The sequence below is a fragment of the Pongo abelii genome, chromosome 2, assembly GCF_028885655.2.
Source record: "Pongo abelii isolate AG06213 chromosome 2, NHGRI_mPonAbe1-v2.0_pri, whole genome shotgun sequence".
In the NCBI taxonomy this organism is placed as follows: Eukaryota; Metazoa; Chordata; class Mammalia; order Primates; family Hominidae; genus Pongo; species Pongo abelii.
This window is the reverse complement of record NC_085928.1, coordinates 170693730-170715799: the sequence shown is the minus strand read 5'-3', so window position 1 is coordinate 170715799 and position 22070 is coordinate 170693730. Positions and strand designations below refer to the sequence as shown.

The window sequence follows — 22070 nt, the reverse complement described above, 5'->3', positions numbered from 1 at the left end:
TGTATGTTCTCCCATGTCTGTGTGAGTTCTCCCAAGGTACTCTGGTTTCTTCCCATATCCTAGAGTTGTGCCCCTTAGGTGAACTGGCATGTCTACATGGTGCCAGTCTGAGTGGGTGTGTGTGAGTGCACCATGGGGATGAGATGGTGTCCTGTCCAAGGTGGGTTTCCACCTTGTGCCCTGAGCTGTCAGGATAGGGTCCAGACACCTGTAACCCTGAACTGGAATAAGTGGGTTGGAAAATGAATAAATGAATACAAATTACCGTCAAATAAATAAACCCCAATTTGAATGTTACATCTCACTATGCTACTCAGGTTGAAGGGCCCAGGTATTTGAATTCATTAGTGATAAAAGTGAAGATTAATTATTTAGGTTTGAGTTGGGAACCTGTCCTGTTGAGCCGTTACATCAAACAAAACATCTTTTTTTCATCTTCTGCTACATGCAATATTTTTCTATAAATGCATGTGAATACATTCGATATTGTACATGTTCAATATAGAGAGTATCCCAATATAGAGTATGTCCAATGTAGAGAGTATTCAGATGCATTTTCCTGTCCAATACAAGAGCTTTGAAAAAACATGAATAATACTTTCTTTCCTTTCTCTCTCTCTCTCTGTTTCTCTCTTTCTTTCTTTCTTGTTGTTTAACTGGGTCTTGCTCTGTCACCCAGGCTGGAGTGCAGTAGCATGAACATGGCTCACTGCGACCTCAACTTCCCGGGCTCAAGCAATCTTCCTGCATCAGCCTCCTGGGTAACTGGAACTATGGGCATGCACCACCATGCCTGACTAATTTTTCTTATTTTTGTAGAAATGGGGTTTCACCATGTTGCCCAGGCTGATCTCGAACTCCTGAGCTCAAGCAATTCTCCCACTTAAGCCTCCCAAAGTGTTGATAGTACAGGCATGAGCCACTGTGCCTGGCCCTCAGCTTTTATAGACGGTTGTTATGCAAGAAATGACCATAAGATGGGCTCACATGCATTTGCTATGAAGTTAAGATTTTATTTGTTGTGCTTGCCTAGGCCATCTCCTAGGCACTATTTCATACTGTCTTGCTCCCGTACCTCTTATTCCCGCCACCACTGTGGAGACCAGTTCTGCCCAGATGCTGCTTCGGACTAAACTATTTATCGCCTGCTTCCTCCCCTGGAGCTTCCCTGATGCCAAGGCATGGGATGCCCACAGAACTCACTCAGCCTTCAGGCCTACATAAAACAGAAATTCAGGGAAGTTAATGTCTGTGGAACTACCATTGGCCAAATGTGGGAGTGGTACTGGTAGCTAAATGGTCTGGGATGCTATTCACAAGCTACCTTAGAAGGTACCTGGGCTTAAGCAGCATTTGTCCTCAGATGAGCCCAACTCCATAAGTGTCCTCATACTAGCTTTCCTTGTTTCCTCTTTCATTCCCAGTGCCCCTCACTCCTGTTCCTTGGAGTTGGAACAGGAACTGGGATGATATTCCTAAATATCATCCTATGGGATGATATTCCTAAATAAACCATTTGTAAGCAAGCCTTTGTTTCAGGCTCTACATTTGAGGAACCCAGACTAAGACAATGTTGTTCAATGTCCCATATACAGGAAGTCTTGTGATAAAGTCTTTATGATCTTTAGTGCCAAAAGAGAAGTTGTCTCCACTGAAAAACTTTTATTTTATCTATTAAAACAGTGAGAACTTTATAACTCATTAGGTTTCTCTTTTTGCTCTGGTTATCAGAAAGCTTAGGAGAAATTGGATGCTTAATTAAAATATATTATTATACTTTAGTATTCTTTATGGATAGTACATTTGCTTTCGTCCTTATTTATGGCTTTGATCTATTTTTATTGTAACATTATTATTATAAGAATGGCAAATCAAACTTTTAGGGAAGAAGTGGGATATAAATAATAAAAATACAATTTGTGTTACTTCCTTCCTTGAATGAGGCAGACTAAGATAGGAGAATGGAAATCAGAGTGACTCAGGTAAGGAATAAGTCAGTTAAGTACAGGTGTCATTTTGAAACAAATTCTAGAAAATAGATTCATAGAGACAGAAGTCAAAGATTAGCAATAAATTCAAAGGAAGCAGACTTCTAACTCATCTGTCTTTACCCATTTCTTAGACTCTCAGCACCTAGCCAGAACTTGGCACATAGTAAATGTTCGTGTTGAATGAACAGTGTATGTCCTAGCAATTTCTCCACAGTCGATTTAGAGTTCCCTAGGATTGATTAAAGAACTGCAAGAGCACATCCAGGAGCTCCTCCAGTGCATATACTAAAGAAATTCCTTATCAAACCAGCTTCATCAGAAATGGCCTAAGCCACACAGCCTTGAGACAAACTTACCAACTAAGGAAACACAAAGATAATTCCTCTGGGCACTAGAAGGTGACTTAAAAAAACAGTGCCTTTCAGAAGGCAATTTACCAGATGAAATTTTAAAGTGTTCTAGTAGATCCCAAAGACTGAAAATAACATTTGCAAAATGACATTAAACAGCAGCCCAGCTGTCTATGATTATATATCTTCAGAGTCTGAGAGTCAACCAAGGATGCATTTTACCTACCTCTCACTACTACAAATGGACCATCACAATACATTAGAAATCCTGGCACTTTAAACACTATTTTATTTTTCTCTATAAACTGAAGGTCTTACCATTAATGTGTATGTCATTAAAATTTATTACAAACATTCCAACGAGGTCTATAAAATCTTGTTTACAAAATCCCGCTAGTACAGAAAGGAAGACATACCGATGGCATTGGCATCTTGTCTCTGGATAGCTAACGTACTCTAAAGTATGACCACCTGGTCCAATTATGTTCTTTGAAGTGTACACATTTCCTTTAGTCCTTGTAATCAAATACTACTTCAGAGACAGGAAATAACACTACTTCCCTTGTGGCAAACAAGGACAACTTGATTAGAAAGATAAATACAGCTCCAGTCCAAATGTTTTAATCACTAGAGGTGGCACTTCCTGATTCTAAATATCAGTGTTCCTTTGTGGTTTCTGGTTTCCTCAGCAAAGTTCTTTAAAATTTTGCCCACCATAAAATTTAGATCAATGTAATTTCAGAGTGGATATGAGGTGTTCTATTAGAAAGGTAAGATGAAGTTGGGGAATGTGATTTTTTTAAATACCTTCCTATCATACCACTTTTACAAGAACATTTATGCAGCCAGAAAACACATGAAAAAATGCTCATCATCACTGGCCATCAGAGAAATGCAAATCAAAACCGCAATGAGATACCATCTCACACCAGTTAGAACAGCAATCATTAAAAAGTCAGGAAACGACAGGTGCTAGAGAGGATGTGGAGAAATAGGAACACTTTTACACTGTTGGTGGGACTGTAAACTAGTTCAACCATTGTGGAAGTCGGTGTGGCGATTCCTCAGGGATCTAGAACTAGAAATACCATTTGACCCAGCCATCCCATTACTGGGTATATACCCAAGGGATTATAAATCATGCTGCTATAAAGACACATGCAAACGTATGTTTATTGCAGCACTATTCACAATAGCAAAGACTTGGAACCAACCCAAATGTCCAACAATGATAGACTGGATTAAGAAAATGTGGCACATATACACCATGGAATGCTATGTAGCCGTAAAAAATGATGAGTTCATGTCCTTTGTAGGGACATGGATGAAGCTGGAAACCATCATTCTCAGCAAACTATCGCAAGGACAAAAAAACAAACACTGCATGTTCTCACTCATAGGTGGGAATTGAACAATGAGAACACATGGACACAGGAAGGGGAACATCACACACTGGGGACTGTTGTGGGGTGGTGGGAGGGGAGAGGAATAGCATTAGGAGATATACCTAATGCTAAATGCATTAGGAGATATACCTAATGCTAAATGACGAGTTAATGAGTGCAGCACACCAACATGGCACATGTATACATATGTAACAAACCTGTACGTTGTGCACATGTACCCTAAAACTTAAAGTATAATAAAAAAAAAGATTAAGTCTGAATTATCATTTTTTCTACATTGGAGGAATCATAAGCAAACAGGCAATGCTGATAGCATATTAATATAAACTAAAATAAACTAATTAATATCAGTTGGAGAGCAGCAGTTAGAATGTGGTGGTGAGTCTGTGAGTGGTGGCTCATTGCTGTAATTCCAGCACTTTAACAGGCCAAGGAGGGAGGATCACTTGACGCCAGGAGTTTGAGACCAGCCTGGACAACACAGGAAGAACCCATCTCTACAGAAAAATTTTACAAATAACAATTAGCCATGGTGGTGTAAACCTGTAATCTCAGCTACTCTGGAGGCTGGGGCTGGAGAGTCCCTTGAGCCCAGGAGTTCAAGGTTGCAGAGAGCTAAGATCATGCCACGGCACTCCAGCCTGGGCAACAGGGTGAGACTCTGTCTCAATAAAAAAAAGAATGTGGTAGGTGTTGCCATGGCAGAAGGCAAGAATTGGTCTGTATAAGGCACCAACATATAACCACAGTTACAGAAGCAAAGAAGAAAACAAGGCATTATTCAAAGCCTGTCTTTAAAAACGCAACTGGCAGTAAAGTTCAACATGAACAGTTCACAAGATTTACGGGATCTCTCATGATTTTCTGATTTAAGAACTCTTTACCAATTCCAAACCTAATTTATTCCTCCTCTACACATCTACTGTCCCCTATAACACCAATTCCACTATACTCTAGTTGTCTGTTTTTACTGGCTATCTCTCTGCCGTCCCACATGAGCACACACACAAATGCATACACTGTGCACCTACAGTAAAGGGCCACGTGGTCATCTGAGCATTTCTAGTGGTGGGCACTGTGTCTGGCTCATAGTTGCTCATTCAGTCAGTGTTTACAGAGTGAATAAATGAGTGAACCAATAACTGTTAAATAAACTGAGACAAAAATCACACATTGTTACGACTGGAAGAGATTTAAGAAAATATCTAATCCAATACCTTTATTTTACAGTTGAAGAAACCATGCAGAGAGATGCAATGTCCCACCATAGACAAAAACCTAGCCTGGGGCTTATAAATTACATGTTTGGGTACTTTCAAACAACTATGGCCAATAGTTTTCTATTTTGCAGATGTCAAAGTCATTTTGTTTAGTTACTGCTCCCCATCACCAAAAGATAATTTGGCTTTTAAAATCCACAGTCTAAATCGAAAATGTAAGAATTATAACTGAAATTAAAATCAGCTTGGTTAGGCCAAGTGCAATAGCACACACCTGTAATCCCAGCACTTTGGGAGGCTAAGGTGGGTGAATCACTTGAGGTCAGGAGTTTGAGACCAACCTGGAAAACATGGTGAAACCCCATCTCTACCAAAAAAATAAAAAGTAAAAAAATTAGCTGGGCATGGTTGCACATGCCTGTAGTCCCAGCTACTTGGGAGGCTAAGGCACGAGAATCACTTGAACCCAGGAGGCGGAGGTTGCAGTGAGCCAAGATTGCGCCACTGCACTCCAGCCTGGGCAACAAAGTGAGACTCCATCTCAAAAAAAAAAAAAAAAAAAAAAAAAAAATCAGCTTGGTTAAAAAGATTGGTAAATTAGTCACCTACGTAGCCTCAAAAAAAAATTTAATATTATCAGCCAGAAAGAAGTTCTCAGTTTATAAGTGGATTTTGAGTACCTATTTTACTCCCCTCTTCCCACGGTTGTTATACATGACTAGTAATAGTCTGCATTACAAAAGCTTTATGTTTTTGTTATTCATACTACCATTCTCATTTTTTTCACAGGTAAGAAACAGACCAGCAAATTCTGGGATTCTATGTGGTAAAGAGAACTGAAACATGGACACAAGAGAGGAACCATATTAAAAATACTAAAAGGTTGTGAGAATAACTGTGGTATATCCACTCAATAGAATACTGCAGTTATTACAAGTGACCTTTATAGGTAGTTTATAACAGCATAAAATATGATTAAAAATGTTAAATAAAAAAGATAAAATTTGGCATAAATCATTAAAACTCAGCAGAGAAAAATGGCAAGAAATAAATACACCAAAGATGTTGGTTATGTTTAGGTAGCAGAATTAAAGATTATCTTTTTGTCTTCCTTTTTCCATGTTTAAAAAATGTTCTAAAGTATATTTATTTACTTTTATAATGGAAAAATAAAATAGATTAAATCTTTTTACAGAAACTAAGAAGTTGGTGTCAGAGGTTGCACAGTCAATATTGAACTTCCCTTTATAAGTTTCTTTTGGGTCTCTGTTTTTGTCTTCCTTCCAAATTCTCCAATTCTTGTCAACAAGTCCCTGGAGAGGATATCTTTTGAGCTAAGAAATGGGATCCTGATTGAAGATATAGAGTAAGGAAACCTTAGTGTCACCTCTTCCCTTAGGAGCTGTTTGAAAAATATACTGAGAAATTCACTCTATTTGTTGGAGTGAAGAACTTCCTGCAAATGCCTTTTACTAGATTTTTTATGTTCTTAGAAAACCTGGAAAGTCCCTAAATAATTCACACACTCTTTCCTGGGTTTGGTTGCTGGATGTATGTTCAATTTTTTCCCCCATGATAGTAAATGGCCTTTCTTTTGAGATTACTGATTACTATGACACTAATGTCCCAATTAAAATGTAGATGTAACTTTCAGGTACCATCTATTTTAAGAAGAATAAAATCAGCTCAATAGGAGGTAACCCTCCAGCTACTTCCTAAGGTGCTTAGAGCACATTCCCCCACGCTTTTAAAAAGCTATTTTTCCAAACATTATAGTGCTTGGTGTGTCTTCACCACAGGTAGCTTTCACCTGCAGGTAGAGCTACATCAGGGAATCACAAAGCAAAAGCTGAGAAATTAATGCTGCTCCTCCTTTCTCACCTCCTCTGGGAAAGCTGTATGTGACTGCCTGACACTTATAAATGAATATGCAGGCTCCCAACTCTGATACCCAAAGGAACTCAAGGAACAGCCAGGTGAGCTCTCTTCTTCCCTCATGTGCACCATCTGGTTCACTTTCTACGTGTAAGTGCGTTTTCCACATTGCAGAAGCATGTGCTCATTGGAAGGCTGTATAGGTTTCTAGCTAAACAGTAAGAACAGAAAGCCCTTGCTGGTCTGAGAACTCTGAGAAGGAGATCTAAGCAGCAGCTTAGGCAACTATCTTCAGGCCTGCAACAAGATGCTACCATTGAGCATTCTACCCACTGCAGGTGTACTCAGCTTTTCCCAAAGGGAAAAATATGCAGCTCTTCACTCCTGTTTCCAGACTTCCGCTCCCATGGCTTAGGGTTCTTGAGCCTGTGACAGAAAATATCACTCTCAAATAAATGGGCCCACTCTCCTCATAATTCCCTCAGACACAGGGCATTACAAACCATATCCTTAACAAAGGAATATGTAGGGAATATTTATTCATACCCAAACTCAAAAATAATTAAAAACAGAATTTGAGATTAGCTACAGAAACATATATAATACTCCAGCATAAAAATAAACAATATGAGGAAAGATTCCCTCTCTTCAACTTTTGCCCAGTATGACACATAATAAATATTTAGGTTGATGATGCTTTCTGAGACAGTGTAAAATGCTACTTTGATCTCTTCATCTCAAATTATGCCACTGCTTTCCTTGAAAACTTCTCTGTGTTAAACCCAATCTATTGAAGTGTGCAAAAACTTGTACTTCAATTAAATAAAAACATTAATAGATCAAATATAAACCACATCTTACTTGTTACTCTGGATTTTGCTTAGTATTAATACATGCTAATACCATAAAAGGTCTAAACTATCTTAATGAGGATCCATGAATGATAACTTAGAACCTCTTCTTCCAAAATCTACTTTTGCTTGACTCATATAGTCTCACTCCCCATCCCACCAATAAAAGTATGCCTGGGAATATTCATGAGCAGATGCTATGAAAGCTGAGTGATGGTCTTCTTTTGGTCAGAAATTAGGTACAAATTATGTGGCTGTGTAAGGAGAAACAAGAAAACCAATAGAAAAAGCAGAAAAGCCACAGCTACAGGAAGCCTTGCACAAATTATAGCTATTTGAGTGTTCCATTGTCATAAGACCCAAAGCATAGTTTTAGAACTAGAAGTCATCTATAAGGTCCTGTTCATGCCATCAGTTTATAGGAAAACGGGCTTTAGGAAGGTTTGTGACTTGCTCAAGGTCACATATATGGTTGGCAGTAGAGCTAGACTAGAAATAGAATCTGGATCTTTTGGTTCCAAGTTTTCTTTCAACTATACCACAAAACATATCAGTTCTTGAAATTATCAAAATATAAACAATTTGAATGAAAAACTTTCTAAACTAATGTTAGAAAGGGGATCTAAATGTTTGTGTCCTCCCAAAATTCATATGTTGAAAACTAATCCTCAAGGTGATGGCATTATGAGGTGGGGGATGGTGATTAGATCAAAGGGGTGAACGCTTCGTGAATGGAATTAGTGCCCTTATAAAAGAGGCCCCAGATAAATCTCTCAGCCCTCCTGCCATTTAAGGTTACAGTGAAAAGACAACCATCTATGAGGAACCAGGCCCTTATAGACACCATATCTGCTGGTGCCTTGACCTTGGACCTCACAGCCTACAGAACTGTGAGGAATAAAGTTCTGTAGTTTATCAGCCACCCAGTCTATGGTATTTTGTTATAGCAGGCTGTATTAGTCCATTTTCATACTGCTATGAAGAAATACCCAAGACTGGGTAATTATAAAGAAAAAGAGGTTTAATGGATTCACAGTTCCACATGGCTGAGGAGGCCTCACAATCATAGCAGAAGGTGAAAGAGGAGCAAAGGCATGTCTTACATGGTGGCATACAAGAAGAGCATGTGCAGGAGAACTTCCCTTTATAAAACCATCAGATCTTGTGAGATTTATTCACTACCACAAAAACAGCACAGGAAAAACCCACCCCCATGATTCAATTACCTCCCACCTGGTCCCTCCTATGACACATGGGGATTATGGGAGCTACAATTCAAGATGAGATTTGGGTGGGGACACAGCCAAACCATATCACAGGCTGACTGGATTAATACACTGGTTTACGTAATTCCTACTTTTATATACAGAATATAAAAAACATTATTGAACCTTTTCTCTGTGAATCAAGGTTACCATTGTGAAGATCAACAATGTGAACTCACAGTCTGTGAATGCTAATATGACTTTGAGTGTAGTGCAATGTCAGGAATCTGCTAAGTGCTTTTTATGGATTTACTCTTTGCTCTCACTACTTACTGTTTTCAGTGATGCTGCTCCAAGTATCATCCCCTTCCCCACCTTCTCATTTCAATTCTAAACTCTTATGTTTTCTGAAGTCTATCCTCTAGAGTAATATAAAATGCAGACAAATGAACCCCATATTTCTTGCAGCATTATTCATAAGAGCAAAACAAAAATGAAAATGTCCAACGTAAGAGAATATTTAGTGAGTGGTACTTTCAAATAGAATATGATGTAGCCATTAAAATTATCTTCACATGAAGAGGCTTTAATGAAATGAGGAAGTGCTTATGTAATAATGTTAAATGCAAACAGCAGGATATAAAATCACAATAAAACTACCAGATATCAACTACATTTTTAAAATGCTTAGAGTGAGGAAAATATACCAAAGTGTTTACAATAGTAAGATTACTGACAGTTATTATTCTCATATTATACTATACTGTTCTACATATTTCTGTTCATTTCTGCAATTAAAGTATAACACTTTAAGTCAGAAAGATAATTTTATAAAAGGAAATATCACATTAGAAAATATAACCTAATGAGTCAGAACTATATAAAATAAAAATATATAGATTCTAGGTGAGAACTGAAAGCCTCTGTTGTATGGACTTGTCCACAGTTCTGTGACACGGTAGGGTTGCACACACGTGGTTTTTGCTCACTTCCCTTGCTGAATTCCAGGTTGCTAGATAGCTGAATTTCATGGATAGGCAAGGCATTAAGGTATATATGTATTAAAGGGGAAGAGAGAGAGAAAGAGAAAAAGGAGAGGGTGAAAAAATTCTGAGCCAATGGTTTTAGAAAAATGTCTAAGTGTTTTTTTCATTAATTTTTTTTTTATTAATAGAAGTTTAGACGCTACAAATAGCAGTAATTGTCATTAAGTCACTCAGGCTGATTTATCAGTGAAGGAGCATTAAAGACAAATTAACCTCTCTAGAGACCAAGATATCTTCTAACTAATAATTAACTACCTCCTAAAACTGGGAGAGCTGAATCAAGAATGTGAGGAAGTCAAAACTAAGATAGAATAGAAAGAAGCTAAATAGTTGAAGCAAATGAATGTCTTAGTGCAGATGCTCCTTGACTTAGAATGAGATTACGTCCTGATAAACCCACTGTAAATTGAAAATATCCTAAGGTGAAAATTCATTTAATACACCTAACCTACTGAACATCATAGCTTAGTTTAGCCTAACTTATATATGCTCGGAACACTTACATTAGCCTGTAGTTGGACAAAGTCATCTAACACAAAGTCTATTTTATAATAAAGGGAATAAAGTGTTGAATCTCATGTAATTTAGTGAATACTATACTGAAAATGAAAAACAGAATGGGTGTATGTGAAGTACAGATTTTACTGAATGTGTATCACTTTTGCACCATCATAAAGTCAAAAAGTACTAAATTAAACCATTTGAAGTCAGGAAGCTTCTGTGTAGGATGGTTATATCTGCACATATTGGATACTACTAGCAATTTTCTTTTTTCTTTTTTTTTTTGAGATGGAGTCTCTGTCGCCCAGGCTTGAGTGCAGTGGCACGATCTCAGCTCAGTGCAAGCTCCGCCTCCTGGGTTCACGCCATTCTCCTGCCTCAGCCTCCCAAGTAGCTGAGACTACAGGCGCCCGCCACCACGCCCGGCTAATTTTTTGTATTTTTAGTAGAGACGGGGTTTCACCATGTTAGCCAGGATGGTCTCGATCTCCTGACCTCATGATCCGCCCACCTCAGCCTCCCAAAGTGCTGGGATTACAGGCATGAGCCACTGCAACCAGCCTACTACTACCAATTTTCTATCCTAATTCTTTTGTATTATTATGATATATTTTTCTGCTAAATAGTAATGTTTTTTCTTATTTTATCCTCTTTCTTTGATTGAAATAATTAACATATGGGTTACGGAGGAGGAGGTAGTAACTTTTGGTTTTGCAACACACAGCGACACTCATTCACTCATGCATACACATAGCCTACCCTCTCACATCCACTGCCCTGCATCACCTCATGCAGAGATGACCAAAGGCAAACTGAGCTCACAGCAGGTGTTTTATCAAATAGATGTTGCTAAACTTTTCAAAGCTTCTGAAGATCACTTTAAAAACTTCCCCTCTGCCTTCCCAAACACTATATGCCAAGAAAAGACTAAGTTAGAATATGGCTGACCCTTGAACAACATAGGTTTAACTGCATGGGTCCATTTATACGTGCATTTTCTTCTGTCTCTGACACCTCTAAGACAGCAAGACCATCTCCTCATCTCCTCTTCAGCAGTCTGTTCAGCCTACTCAAAGTAAAGACAATGAGGATGAAGACCTTTATGATGGTCCACTTCCATTTAATAAATAGTAAATATATTTTTTCTTTTTTATGATTTTCATAAATTTTTTTCTCTAGCTTAGTCTTAAGAATACAGTATAAATACATATAACATAAAAAATATTTGTTGATTGACTGTTCATGTAATCAGTAAGGCTTCTGGTCAACAATAGGCTATTAGTAGTTAAGATTTTTGGGGAATCAAAAGTTTTATGCTAATTTTCGACTGCATGGAGAGTTGGCATCCCTAACCCCCATGTTGTGCAAGGGTCAGCTGTACTTTACACTGGTTTAAGGGATAGACAAGGTCCAAATCTGTTCTCATTCATCACTAGTGGCATTAATTAGCATTTGCAATATGATCTCTAAGGACTTCCCCAAACATGATAGTATTTTATTATTATCATGTGAGATTATATTAGCCCAGTTTTAGAGATGAAGAAACATAGGTTCTAAGAGGTTAATTTGCTGAAGATCACACCAGTATTAACCTGGTGGAAGGCCTAGACCTTAGATCCTCTAACTCTCAATCTTGTGTTTATTTCCACTGTTTCATGCTACAGGGCTTATTGACAGATTAATTCCATGCCAAACTATTTGCCCCTAAAAGCCATGTGCAAGCCTACCTCTGAGGATCAGTTACTGCTCAACAACAGTGCAGAAGATGGAAACTTATTCCTGAAGCAGGAAAAAATTGAGTGGTGGGTGATTGCAGCTAATGTTCATGCTCACCTTGATGTCTACTTGTGCCCCTTCATCCACTAGAATGCATCCCCCTTCTCTTCACAAATACTTGCCCACCATTTGTCCTTCAAGGTTTAAAATAACGCCCCCTCTACAGAATTTCATGGAAAATTTCAGCCATTTCCACTATTTCTTGGCTCCACATTTCATCTTAACTTTAATAATGTGAAGATATTACAAGGTGTATTTAGTCCCAAATTCCTCAGAAATTTTTCTCTAGAGCTCATACATGTATGTTTTAGTCCCCCAGCAAGACTTTCTGCAAGATCTATGTTCTACATCTCAGATTCCTTTCCATGTTTTCACTGCTTTTCTCTTTCCTTCAACAGCCTAGTATATTGCCATGCATTCAACAATTGCTTACTGAGCAAATGAGAACCTAGCTTGATTAGTAATTAGGAAGTTGGCATCCCAGTTTTACAACTAAGTAACTGCATTATTTCAGGCAAGTCTATGAGTTTATTTTCTCACCATAAAATGGTCATGGGGCAAGAAGTGGGTGGACTATATGAGTTCTATGATCTATAAGATGCTATGAATATTTAAATATTATTTTGGTTGAGACTGATCAAAACCTAACTTTATTCCATTAAGGATGAGAGAAGAGATGAACAAGAATTCCAATGAGAAAAATATTGAAAGTAACAAAAACGCTAGGCAGAAGAAAGCCAATGTGTCTGGAAAACAAAAAAAAAGCAAAGAAGAATAAGAGAAAGCAGAGATGTCCTGGGCAAAACTGGAAATACAGATCCTGCTTGAGAGGGAGGTGAAGGGGTTAGAGGGTGGAATATACATGGGGGCAGCTTAGTAACTAGAAATATTGTTTAAGTGGTTAGGCAAATGTAGTATAATGTTTTGTTTTGTTTATTTGCTCTTCTGTTTGCTATTTGAACTTGAAATCAAATGGTAAGAAAGTATTGAGCATGCATAGATTCTGATGAAGAAAATAAGACGCATGCTAAAAAATACTTGTAAAAATAGAAACAGAAGTTCTTGGCATTAATATAAGAATTAATACCATTAACATTTGACCATTAGAAACCTTTTCTCCTGTACTTTTTCCTCCATTTTTTTTGAGGGGGGAGGTGGAGAGGTATAGCAATTTTAATCAGGGTATTTCTGCTGCTTAAGTTAAATTTTATTAAAGATTTTCATAATTCCAAGTAATACCATACTAATTTCATTAAAATTGGGTCTTAGCTGACAGACCATATAATAGATTAAAATAATGTTATAAGGAGGTCTGTCCATGACTTCATTAATAAGCTCCCTTGGATGGGAAGAACCTATGGCAGGCAGGAGATGAAGTCTCTGATGTGGTAGTGTCTGAGTTGCTAAGGAAAAGAAAGCAATGATTAGCTTAACAGTTTGAGGGAAAAAAAATTACCTCTTTAGAAAAGAAAATATCTAATATTAACACAAATATTTGAATCGAATAACATTTCTTGGATTCTCGGATGTAAAAGTTTTCAGTTGCTATCCAAAGTTGGCATAACACTTTAGGAGTACCCGGTTAATAAAAGGCCAAAAAAATCCCAATAAAAAACAGCAAAATTTTAAAGGCATTTGATATTTAAGATCCATTTTTAGGAATCTCCTGACCATCTTGAAACTAAAACTGCAGAGAAGAAACTTACTATTAGTCCATGTTACATAACTTTGAATCTAGTTTGCCCTTAACCTTTTACCAAGTTTAACCAAGGTTTATAATGAAATTTTATTGCAAGGAGAAAAAAAAGTGTGTTTTAAAAACAAACATACCTGCTTCATCATAGGATACAGTCAATTTTTCTAGCATTTCTCGGTCAATTGACAAAATCTGCTGTTCAAGGATGGTCTGGTAAGACAATACACTATTTTCTTTGTCTTTCTCGTAGTCCTGAAGATGCTGTTTAAGGGCCTCTGGGAGTCGAGATTTTACATATTCAGCTGCAGTCTGCAGATAAAACAGTCAGAGAGAGAACTCCATTAGAAATTCTCCTCTTAGACTTTTTACTTACCCTCAGGTGCTATAGAGAAAGCTCAAAGCACTGTGAAACCAACCCTCCAGACAAGCATGTCCTTGTCATTGTCATTTTTAGTATCCACTGGACCCAGTAAGGTGATCTTCAAATAGATAGAATCGCAGACCTCTAAGAGTTTTCTACTAGGTTTAAAGGTATAAAAGATGATAGACTTGGTTAGATATTCACAGATTTAGTACTCAGAGTTTCAACTATTATAGTGAACTGAAGGCCCCTGACAGTGATTTTGCTGGATACAAATCTGACTTGCCCTTGTCTACAATGCAGAAGACAGTCACTCATCTCAGCAATGACCCCATCTGTGCTATGGCATCCACATCCCTACTTTGTTTTATTAGTCTCTACTCATTAATGTTTACATAAGAACTCTTTTTTTTTTTATTTAATATTTTTTTTTCTTTTATTATTATTATTATTATTATTATTATACTTTAGGTTTTATGGTACATGTGCGCAATGTGCAGGTAAGTTACATATGTATACATGTGCCATGCTGGTGCGCTGCACCCACCAACTCGTCATCTAGCATTAGGTATATCTCCCAATGCTATCCCTCCCCCCTCCCCCCACCCCACAACAGTCCCCAGAGTGTGATGTTCCCCTTCCTGTGTCCGTGTGTTCTCATTGTTCAATTCCCACCTATGAGTGAGAATATGCGGTGTTTGGTTTTTTGTTCTTGTGATAGTTTGCTGAGAATGATGATTTCCAATTACATAAGAACTCTTGTAAAGTGAATTTTATAAAGGAGAGTCCTCTGCTAGGGCTGATAATGAAATAATGGGATAAACAGAAAATGAGGAGATTTAAGACAATGCCCCTTAACCTGGGGCAAAAAAACAAAAAACAAACCTCTTCACCACTTAAATGCCTTAAGCTTACATACATATAATTCTTACTTTGACAAGTTTGTTGTTGTTGTTGCTGTTTGTTTTTTGCTTTTACACTATCTGTACAACACACTCCCAAATAGTTACATTCCAATTAGTAACAACTAATTACATGCAGTGATTTTCAATCAGGTAAGCATGTTCCACTTGGGGGTAGGAAGGAAGATATGCATATTTTGAAAAGATTTTCCCAAAGATTCTGATATGTTTTTCTGGTAGGCTGCAGTGGTAGCATACTCTTTTCTCTCCAAGTTGAGAATTCCAGTGCTAGTTAAGCAGAATTTTATGAGCATAATTAAGTGACAGAGAGGCATGCATAAATCAGGGGAATTCTGAAATTTATAAAACTTCTCTCTTGGGAATGTCAAAAGTTTAGCATCTCCTTGCAGTGCAGTCCTGCTTTACTCACATAGTGTCTAAGGTTAATCAATCAATCAATGAAGTGCACCATATATTATTCAAAATTATATTCATAACCAGTATAAAACTTCACATACACACAAAAAAAACTGCTAAAAAAAAAAAAAGATGGTCTCTGGGGCAATCTTTGCTTAGAATAAGGCAAAGACTCATCTACATAGAAAAAAGAAAAACCTGTAGTGTTCTGTTGCACAGTAGGGTGACTATGGTTATCAGTAAGGTGTTGTATATTACAAAATAGCTAGAATAAAGGTTTTTGAATGTTCCCAACATAAATAAATTATAAATGAATAAGGTAAGGGACATGCTAACTACCTTGATATGAACATTATACAAGATATGCATGTATTGAAACATCAAACTATATCCCATAAATATGTAAAGTTACAATGTATCAATTTTTAAAATTCTGTACAGCTATTAATTGTACAATTTAAAATAAGTATGTATTAAACATACATACTGATATATATATGATACATACTAATCAACAGAGGTTCCGTTTTTTTCATTTATAGAGTAGTATCCTCTATAGCCTTTGGAATAAATGAGATAGGACTATATGTACTGAGCAGGAAGAATACCATGATATATTGTTGAGGTTAAAAATCAAAGTCACAGAATATCAGGTATAGTATATCCCACAACATATATATATATATATATATATATATATATATATGCATAATTAAGTGACACACATACATATATAGTGTATTTAGTATTATCATTTAGGCATAGGAGAAGATATGGAAGAATATACTCCAATTGTGGAAGACACTTTACATTTTTTTATTTTTATTTTTTTGAGACAGAATTTCACTCTTGTTGCCCAGGCTGGAGTGCAATGGCGTGATCTCGGCTCACTGCAACCTCCACCTCCTGGGTTCAAGCGATTCTCCTGCCTCAGCCTCCTGAGTAGCTAGGACTACAAGCGCCTGCCACCATGCCCAGCTAAATTTTTTTGTATTATTAGTAGGGACGGGGTTTTACCATGTTGGCCAGGCTGGTCTTGAACTCCTGACCTCAGGTGATCCACCCAGCTCAGCCTCCCAAAGTGCTGGGATTACAGGCGTGAGCAACCACACACAGACAATACTTTCTACGTTCCACATTTTTGTATTGTTTCCGTGTTTTTACGATTGTAATTTTTTTAAATTGTCTTTAAAATGTATTTGGTTTTTAAAAATTTTATTTCAGTAGTTTTTGGGGAACAGGTGGTTTTTGGTTACATGAATAAGTTCTTTAGTGGTGATTTCTGAGATTTTGGTGCACCCATCACTGGAGCAGTGTACACTGTACCCAATGTGTAGTCTTTTATCCCTCATCCCCTTCCCACCCTCCCCCTTATGTCCCCAAAGTCCATTATATCATTCTTATGCCTTCGCATCCTCATAGCTTAGCTCCCGCTTATAAGTGAGAATTTAGGATATTTGGTTTTCCATTTCTGAGTTACTTCAAATAGAACAACGGTCTCCAACTCCATCTAAATTGCTGCAAATGCCATTATTTCATTCCGTTTTACGGCTGAGTAGCATACCATGATGTATATACAACACATTTTCTTTATCCACTTGTTGGTTGGTGGGCATTTAGGTTGGTTCCACATTTTTGCAATTGTGAACTGTGCTGCTATAAACATGAATGTGCACGTGTCTTTTTCATATAATAACTTCTTTTCCTTTGGGTAGATACCCTAAAATATATTTCTTTATAAGCTTCATGATTTTCTCTTTAAATGTTAACACAATTTAGGATGAAAAGAAACTTGCCAGAACAATGACTTTTCCCAGGAAAAGTCCACTGGAAAGTGGTGGTAAAAAGTTATATTTTAGCCCCTAGAGTAGCCAAAGAGAACACAACACGTTTTAGTTCCAGATTTATATTTCCTAATTCTGTTGCTGACAAAATTACAATTTAACATCACCAAACATTGTTCAATTTATCTGCCAGCCAGCTAGTACAGAACAAATGAAATTATTCCATAAAATGTAAATGGACTCAGCACATTTGTGCAACATATTTAATTGTAGAATTTACTAACATTTTTCCCTGACACTGGAAAATGAAGAGACACACTGCACAATAACTATTTTTAAACTCACACTACCTTCTTACTCAGTGTAATATCTGTCATTAATTTTTTCCTTGAAATACCTATGAGGTACAGGAAATAGTTCCATAATTCACATTTTACAAATATTGATGTACTCTATATTATTGAAAGCACACCATGGGATTCCTGGCTAGCCATATGCAGAAGATTGAGACTGGACCCCTTCCTTACACAATATACAAAAATTAACTCAAGATGGATTAAAGACTTTAATGTAAAACTCAAAACTATAAAAACCCTGGAAGATAACCTAGGCAACACCATTCAGGACATAGGCATGGGCAAAGATTTCATGCTGAAGACACCAAAAGCAATTGCAAAAAAAGCAAAAATTGACAAATAGGATCTAATTAATCTAAAGAGCTTCTGCACAGCAAAACAAACTATCATCAGAGTAAACAGACAACCTACAAAATGGGAGAACATTTTTGAAAATTCTGCACCTGACAAAGGTCTAAAATTCAACATCTATAAGGAATTTAAACAAATTTACAAGAAAAAGACAATCCCATAAAAAAGTGGGCAAGGGCCAGGAACAGATACTTTTCAAAAGAACACATACATGCGGCCAACAATCATGAAAAAAAGCTCAACATCACTGATCATTACAGAAATGCAAATTAAAACACAAAGAGAGGCCGGGCATGGTGGCTCATGCCTGTAATCCCAGCACTTTGGGAGGCTGAGGCAGGCAGATCACAAGGTCAGGAGATCAAGACCATCCTGGCTAACATGGTGAAACCCCGTCTCTACTAAAAATACAAAAAATTAGCTGGGCATGATGGCGGGCGCCTGTAGTCCCAGCTACTGGGGAGGCTGAGGCAGGAGAATGATGTGAACCCGAGAGGCGGAGCTTGCAGTGAGCCGCGATCACACCATTGCACTCCAGCCTGGGCGACAGAGCAAGACTCCGTCTCAAAAAAAGAAAAAAAAAAAGTCAAATAAAAACAGATGCTAGCAAGGTCGTGGAGGAAAAGAAAGGAACACTTTTACACTGCTGGTGGGAGTGTAAATAAGTTCAGCCATTGTGGAAGACAGTGTGGTGATTCCTCAAAGACCTAAAGATAAAAATACCATTCGATTCAGCAATCCCATTACTGGGTATATACCCAAAGGAATAGAAATCATTCTATTATAAAGACACATGCTCGCATATGCTCATTGCAGCACTACTCACAATAGCAAAGACATGGAATCAACCTAAATGCCCATCAGTGATAAACTAGATTAAGAAAATGTAGTATATATACACCAGGGAATATTATGCAGCTATAAAAAAATGAGATCATGTCCTTTGCAGGCATATGGATGCAGGTGGAGGCCATTATCCTTAGCAAAGTAACATAGGAACAGAAAACCAAATACTCGGGGAGGAGGAGCCAAGATGGCCGAATAGGAACAGCTCCGGTCTACAGCTCCCAGCGTGAGCGACGCAGAAGATGGGTGATTTCTGCATTTCCATCTGAGGTACCCTGTTCATCTCACTAGGGAGTGCCAGACAGTGGGCGCAGGTCAGTGGGTGAGTGCACCGTGCGCCAGCCGAAGCAGGGGCGAGGCATTGCCTCACTCGGGAAGCGCAAGGGGTCAGGGAGTTCCCTTTCCTAGTCAAAGAAAGGGGTGACAGACGGCACCTGGAAAATCGGGCCACTCCCACCCGAATACTGTGCTTTTCCGACGGGCTTAGGAAACGGTGCCCCAGGAGATTATAGCCCACACCTGGCTCAGAGGGTCCTACGCTCACGGAGTCTCGCTGATTGCTAGCACAGCAGTCTGAGATCAAACAGCAAGTCGGCAGCGAGGCTGGGGGAGGGGCGCCCGCCATTGCCCAGGCTCGCTTAGGTAAACAAAGCAGCCAGGAAGCTTGAACTGGGTGGAGCCCACCACAGCTCAAGGAAGCCTGCCTGCCTCTGTAGGCTCCACCTCTGGGGGCAGGGCACAGACAAACAAAAAGACAGCAGTAACCTCTGCAGACTTAAATGTCACTGTCTGACAGCTTTGAGGAGAGCAGTGGTTCTCCCAGCATGCAGCTGGAGATCTGAGAACGGGCAGACTGCCTCAAGTGGGTCCCTGACCCCTGACCCCCGAGCAGCCTAACTGGGAGGCACCCCCAGCAGGGGCAGACTGACACCTCACACGGCCGGCCAGGTACTCCAACAGACCTGCAGCTGAGGGTCCTGTCTGTTAGAAGGAAAACTAACAGAAAGGACATCCACACCAAAAACCCATCTGTACATCACCATCATCAAAGACCAAAAGTAGATAAAACCACAAAGATGGGGAAAAAACAGAGCAGAAAAACTGGAAACTCTAAATAGCAGAGTACCTCTCCTCCTCCAAAGGAACGCAGTTCCTCACCAGCAATAGAACAAACCTGGATGGAGAATGACTTTGACGAGCTGAGAGAAGAAGGCTTCAGATGATCAAATTACTCTGAGCTACGGGAGGCTATTCAAACCAAAGGCAAAGAAGTTGAAAACTTTGAAAAAAAATTAGAAGAATGTATAACTAGAATAACCAATACAGAGAAGTGCTTAAAGGAGCTGATGGAGCTGAAAACCAAGGTTCGAGAACTACGTGAAGAATGCAGAAGCCTCAGGAGCTGATGCGATCAAATGGAAGAAAGGGTATCAGCCCTGGAAGATGAAATGAATGAAATGAAGCGAGAAGGGAAGTTTAGAGAAAAAAGAATAAAAAGAAACAAGCAAAGCCTCCAAGAAATGTGGGACTATGTGAAAAGACCAAATCTACGTCTGATTGGTGTACCTGAAAGTGATGGGGAGAATGGAAACAAGTTGGAAAACACTCTGCAGGATATTATCCAGGAGAACTTCCCCAATCTAGCAAGGCAGGCCAACATTCAGATTCAGGAAATACAGAGAACGCCACAAAGATACTCCTCGAGAAGAGCAACTCCAAGACACATAATTGTCAGATTCACCAAAGTTGAAATGAAGGAAAAAATGTTAAGGGCAGCCAGAGAGAAAGGTCGGGTTACCATCAAAGGGAAGCCCATCAGACTAACAGCTGATCTCTCGGCAGAAACCCTACAAGCCAGAAGAGAGTGGGGGCCAATATTCAACATTCTTAAAGAAAAGAATTTTCAACCCAAAATTTCATATCCAGCCAAACAAAGCTTCATAAGTGAAGGAGAAATAAAATCCTTTACAGACAAGCAAATGCTGAGAGATTTTGTCACCACCACGCCTGCCCTAAAAGAGCTCCTGAAGGAAGCGCTAAACATGGAAAGGCACAACTGGTACCAGCCATTGCAAAATCATGCCAAAATGTAAAGACCATCGAGACTAGGAAGAGACTGCATCAACTAATGAGCAAAATAACCAGCTAACATCATAATGACAGGATCAAATTCACACATAACAATATTAACTTTAAATGTAAATGGACTAAATACTCCAATTAAAAGACACAGACTGGCAAATTGGATAAAGACTCAAGACCCATCAGTGTGCTGTATTCAGGAAACCCATCTCATGTGCAGAGACACACATAGGCTCAAAATAAAAGGATGGAGGAAGATCTACCAAGCAAATGGAAAACAAAAAAAGGCAGGGGTTGCAATCCTAGTCTCTGATAAAACAGACTTTAAACCAACAAAGATCAAAAGAGACAAAGAAGGCCATTACATAATGGTAAAGGGATTAATTCAACAAGAAGAGCTAACTATCCTAAATATATATGCACCCAATACAGGAGCACCCAGATTCATAAAGCAAGTCCTGAGTGACCTACAAAGAGACTTAGACTCCCACACATTAATAATGGGAGACTTTAACACCCCACTGTCAACATTAGACAGATCAACGAGACAGAAAGTCAACAAGGATACCCAAGAATTGAACTCCGCAGACCTAATAGACATCTACAGAACTCTCCACCCCAAATCAACAGAATATACATTTTTTTCAGCACCACACCACACCTATTCCAAAACTGACCACATACTTGGAAGTAAAGCTCTCCTCAATAAATGTAAAAGAACAGAAATTATAACAAACTATCTCTCAGATCACAGTGCAATCAAGCTAGAACTCAGGATTAAGAATCTCACTCAAAACCGCTCAACTACGTGGAAACTGAACAACCTGCTCCTGAATGACTACTGGGTACATAACGAAATGAAGGCAGAAATAAAGATGTTCTTTGAAACCAACGAGAACCAAGACACAACATACCAGAATCTCTGGGATGCATTCAAAGCAGTGTGTAGAGGGAAATTTATAGCACTAAATGCCCAGAAGAGAAAGCAGGAAAGATCCAAAATTGACACCCTAACATCACAATTAAAAGAACTAGAAAAGCAAGAGCAAACACA

The 22070-nt window shown here is 38.5% G+C and overlaps 1 protein-coding gene across 3 annotated transcripts in view; it reads right to left on the bottom strand.

Annotated features, from left to right (window-relative positions):
* Positions 1 to 22070, bottom strand: part of PPM1L (protein phosphatase, Mg2+/Mn2+ dependent 1L) — a 326033-nt gene that overhangs the window by 94183 nt on the left and 209780 nt on the right. For all 3 annotated transcript variants that reach the window (XM_002814250.5, XM_024245323.3, XM_054552940.2), the window contains one exon: positions 14052 to 14226. In XM_002814250.5, coding sequence (XP_002814296.2) covers positions 14052 to 14226 — 175 coding nt within the window. The remainder of the gene's footprint in view (positions 1 to 14051; positions 14227 to 22070) is intronic.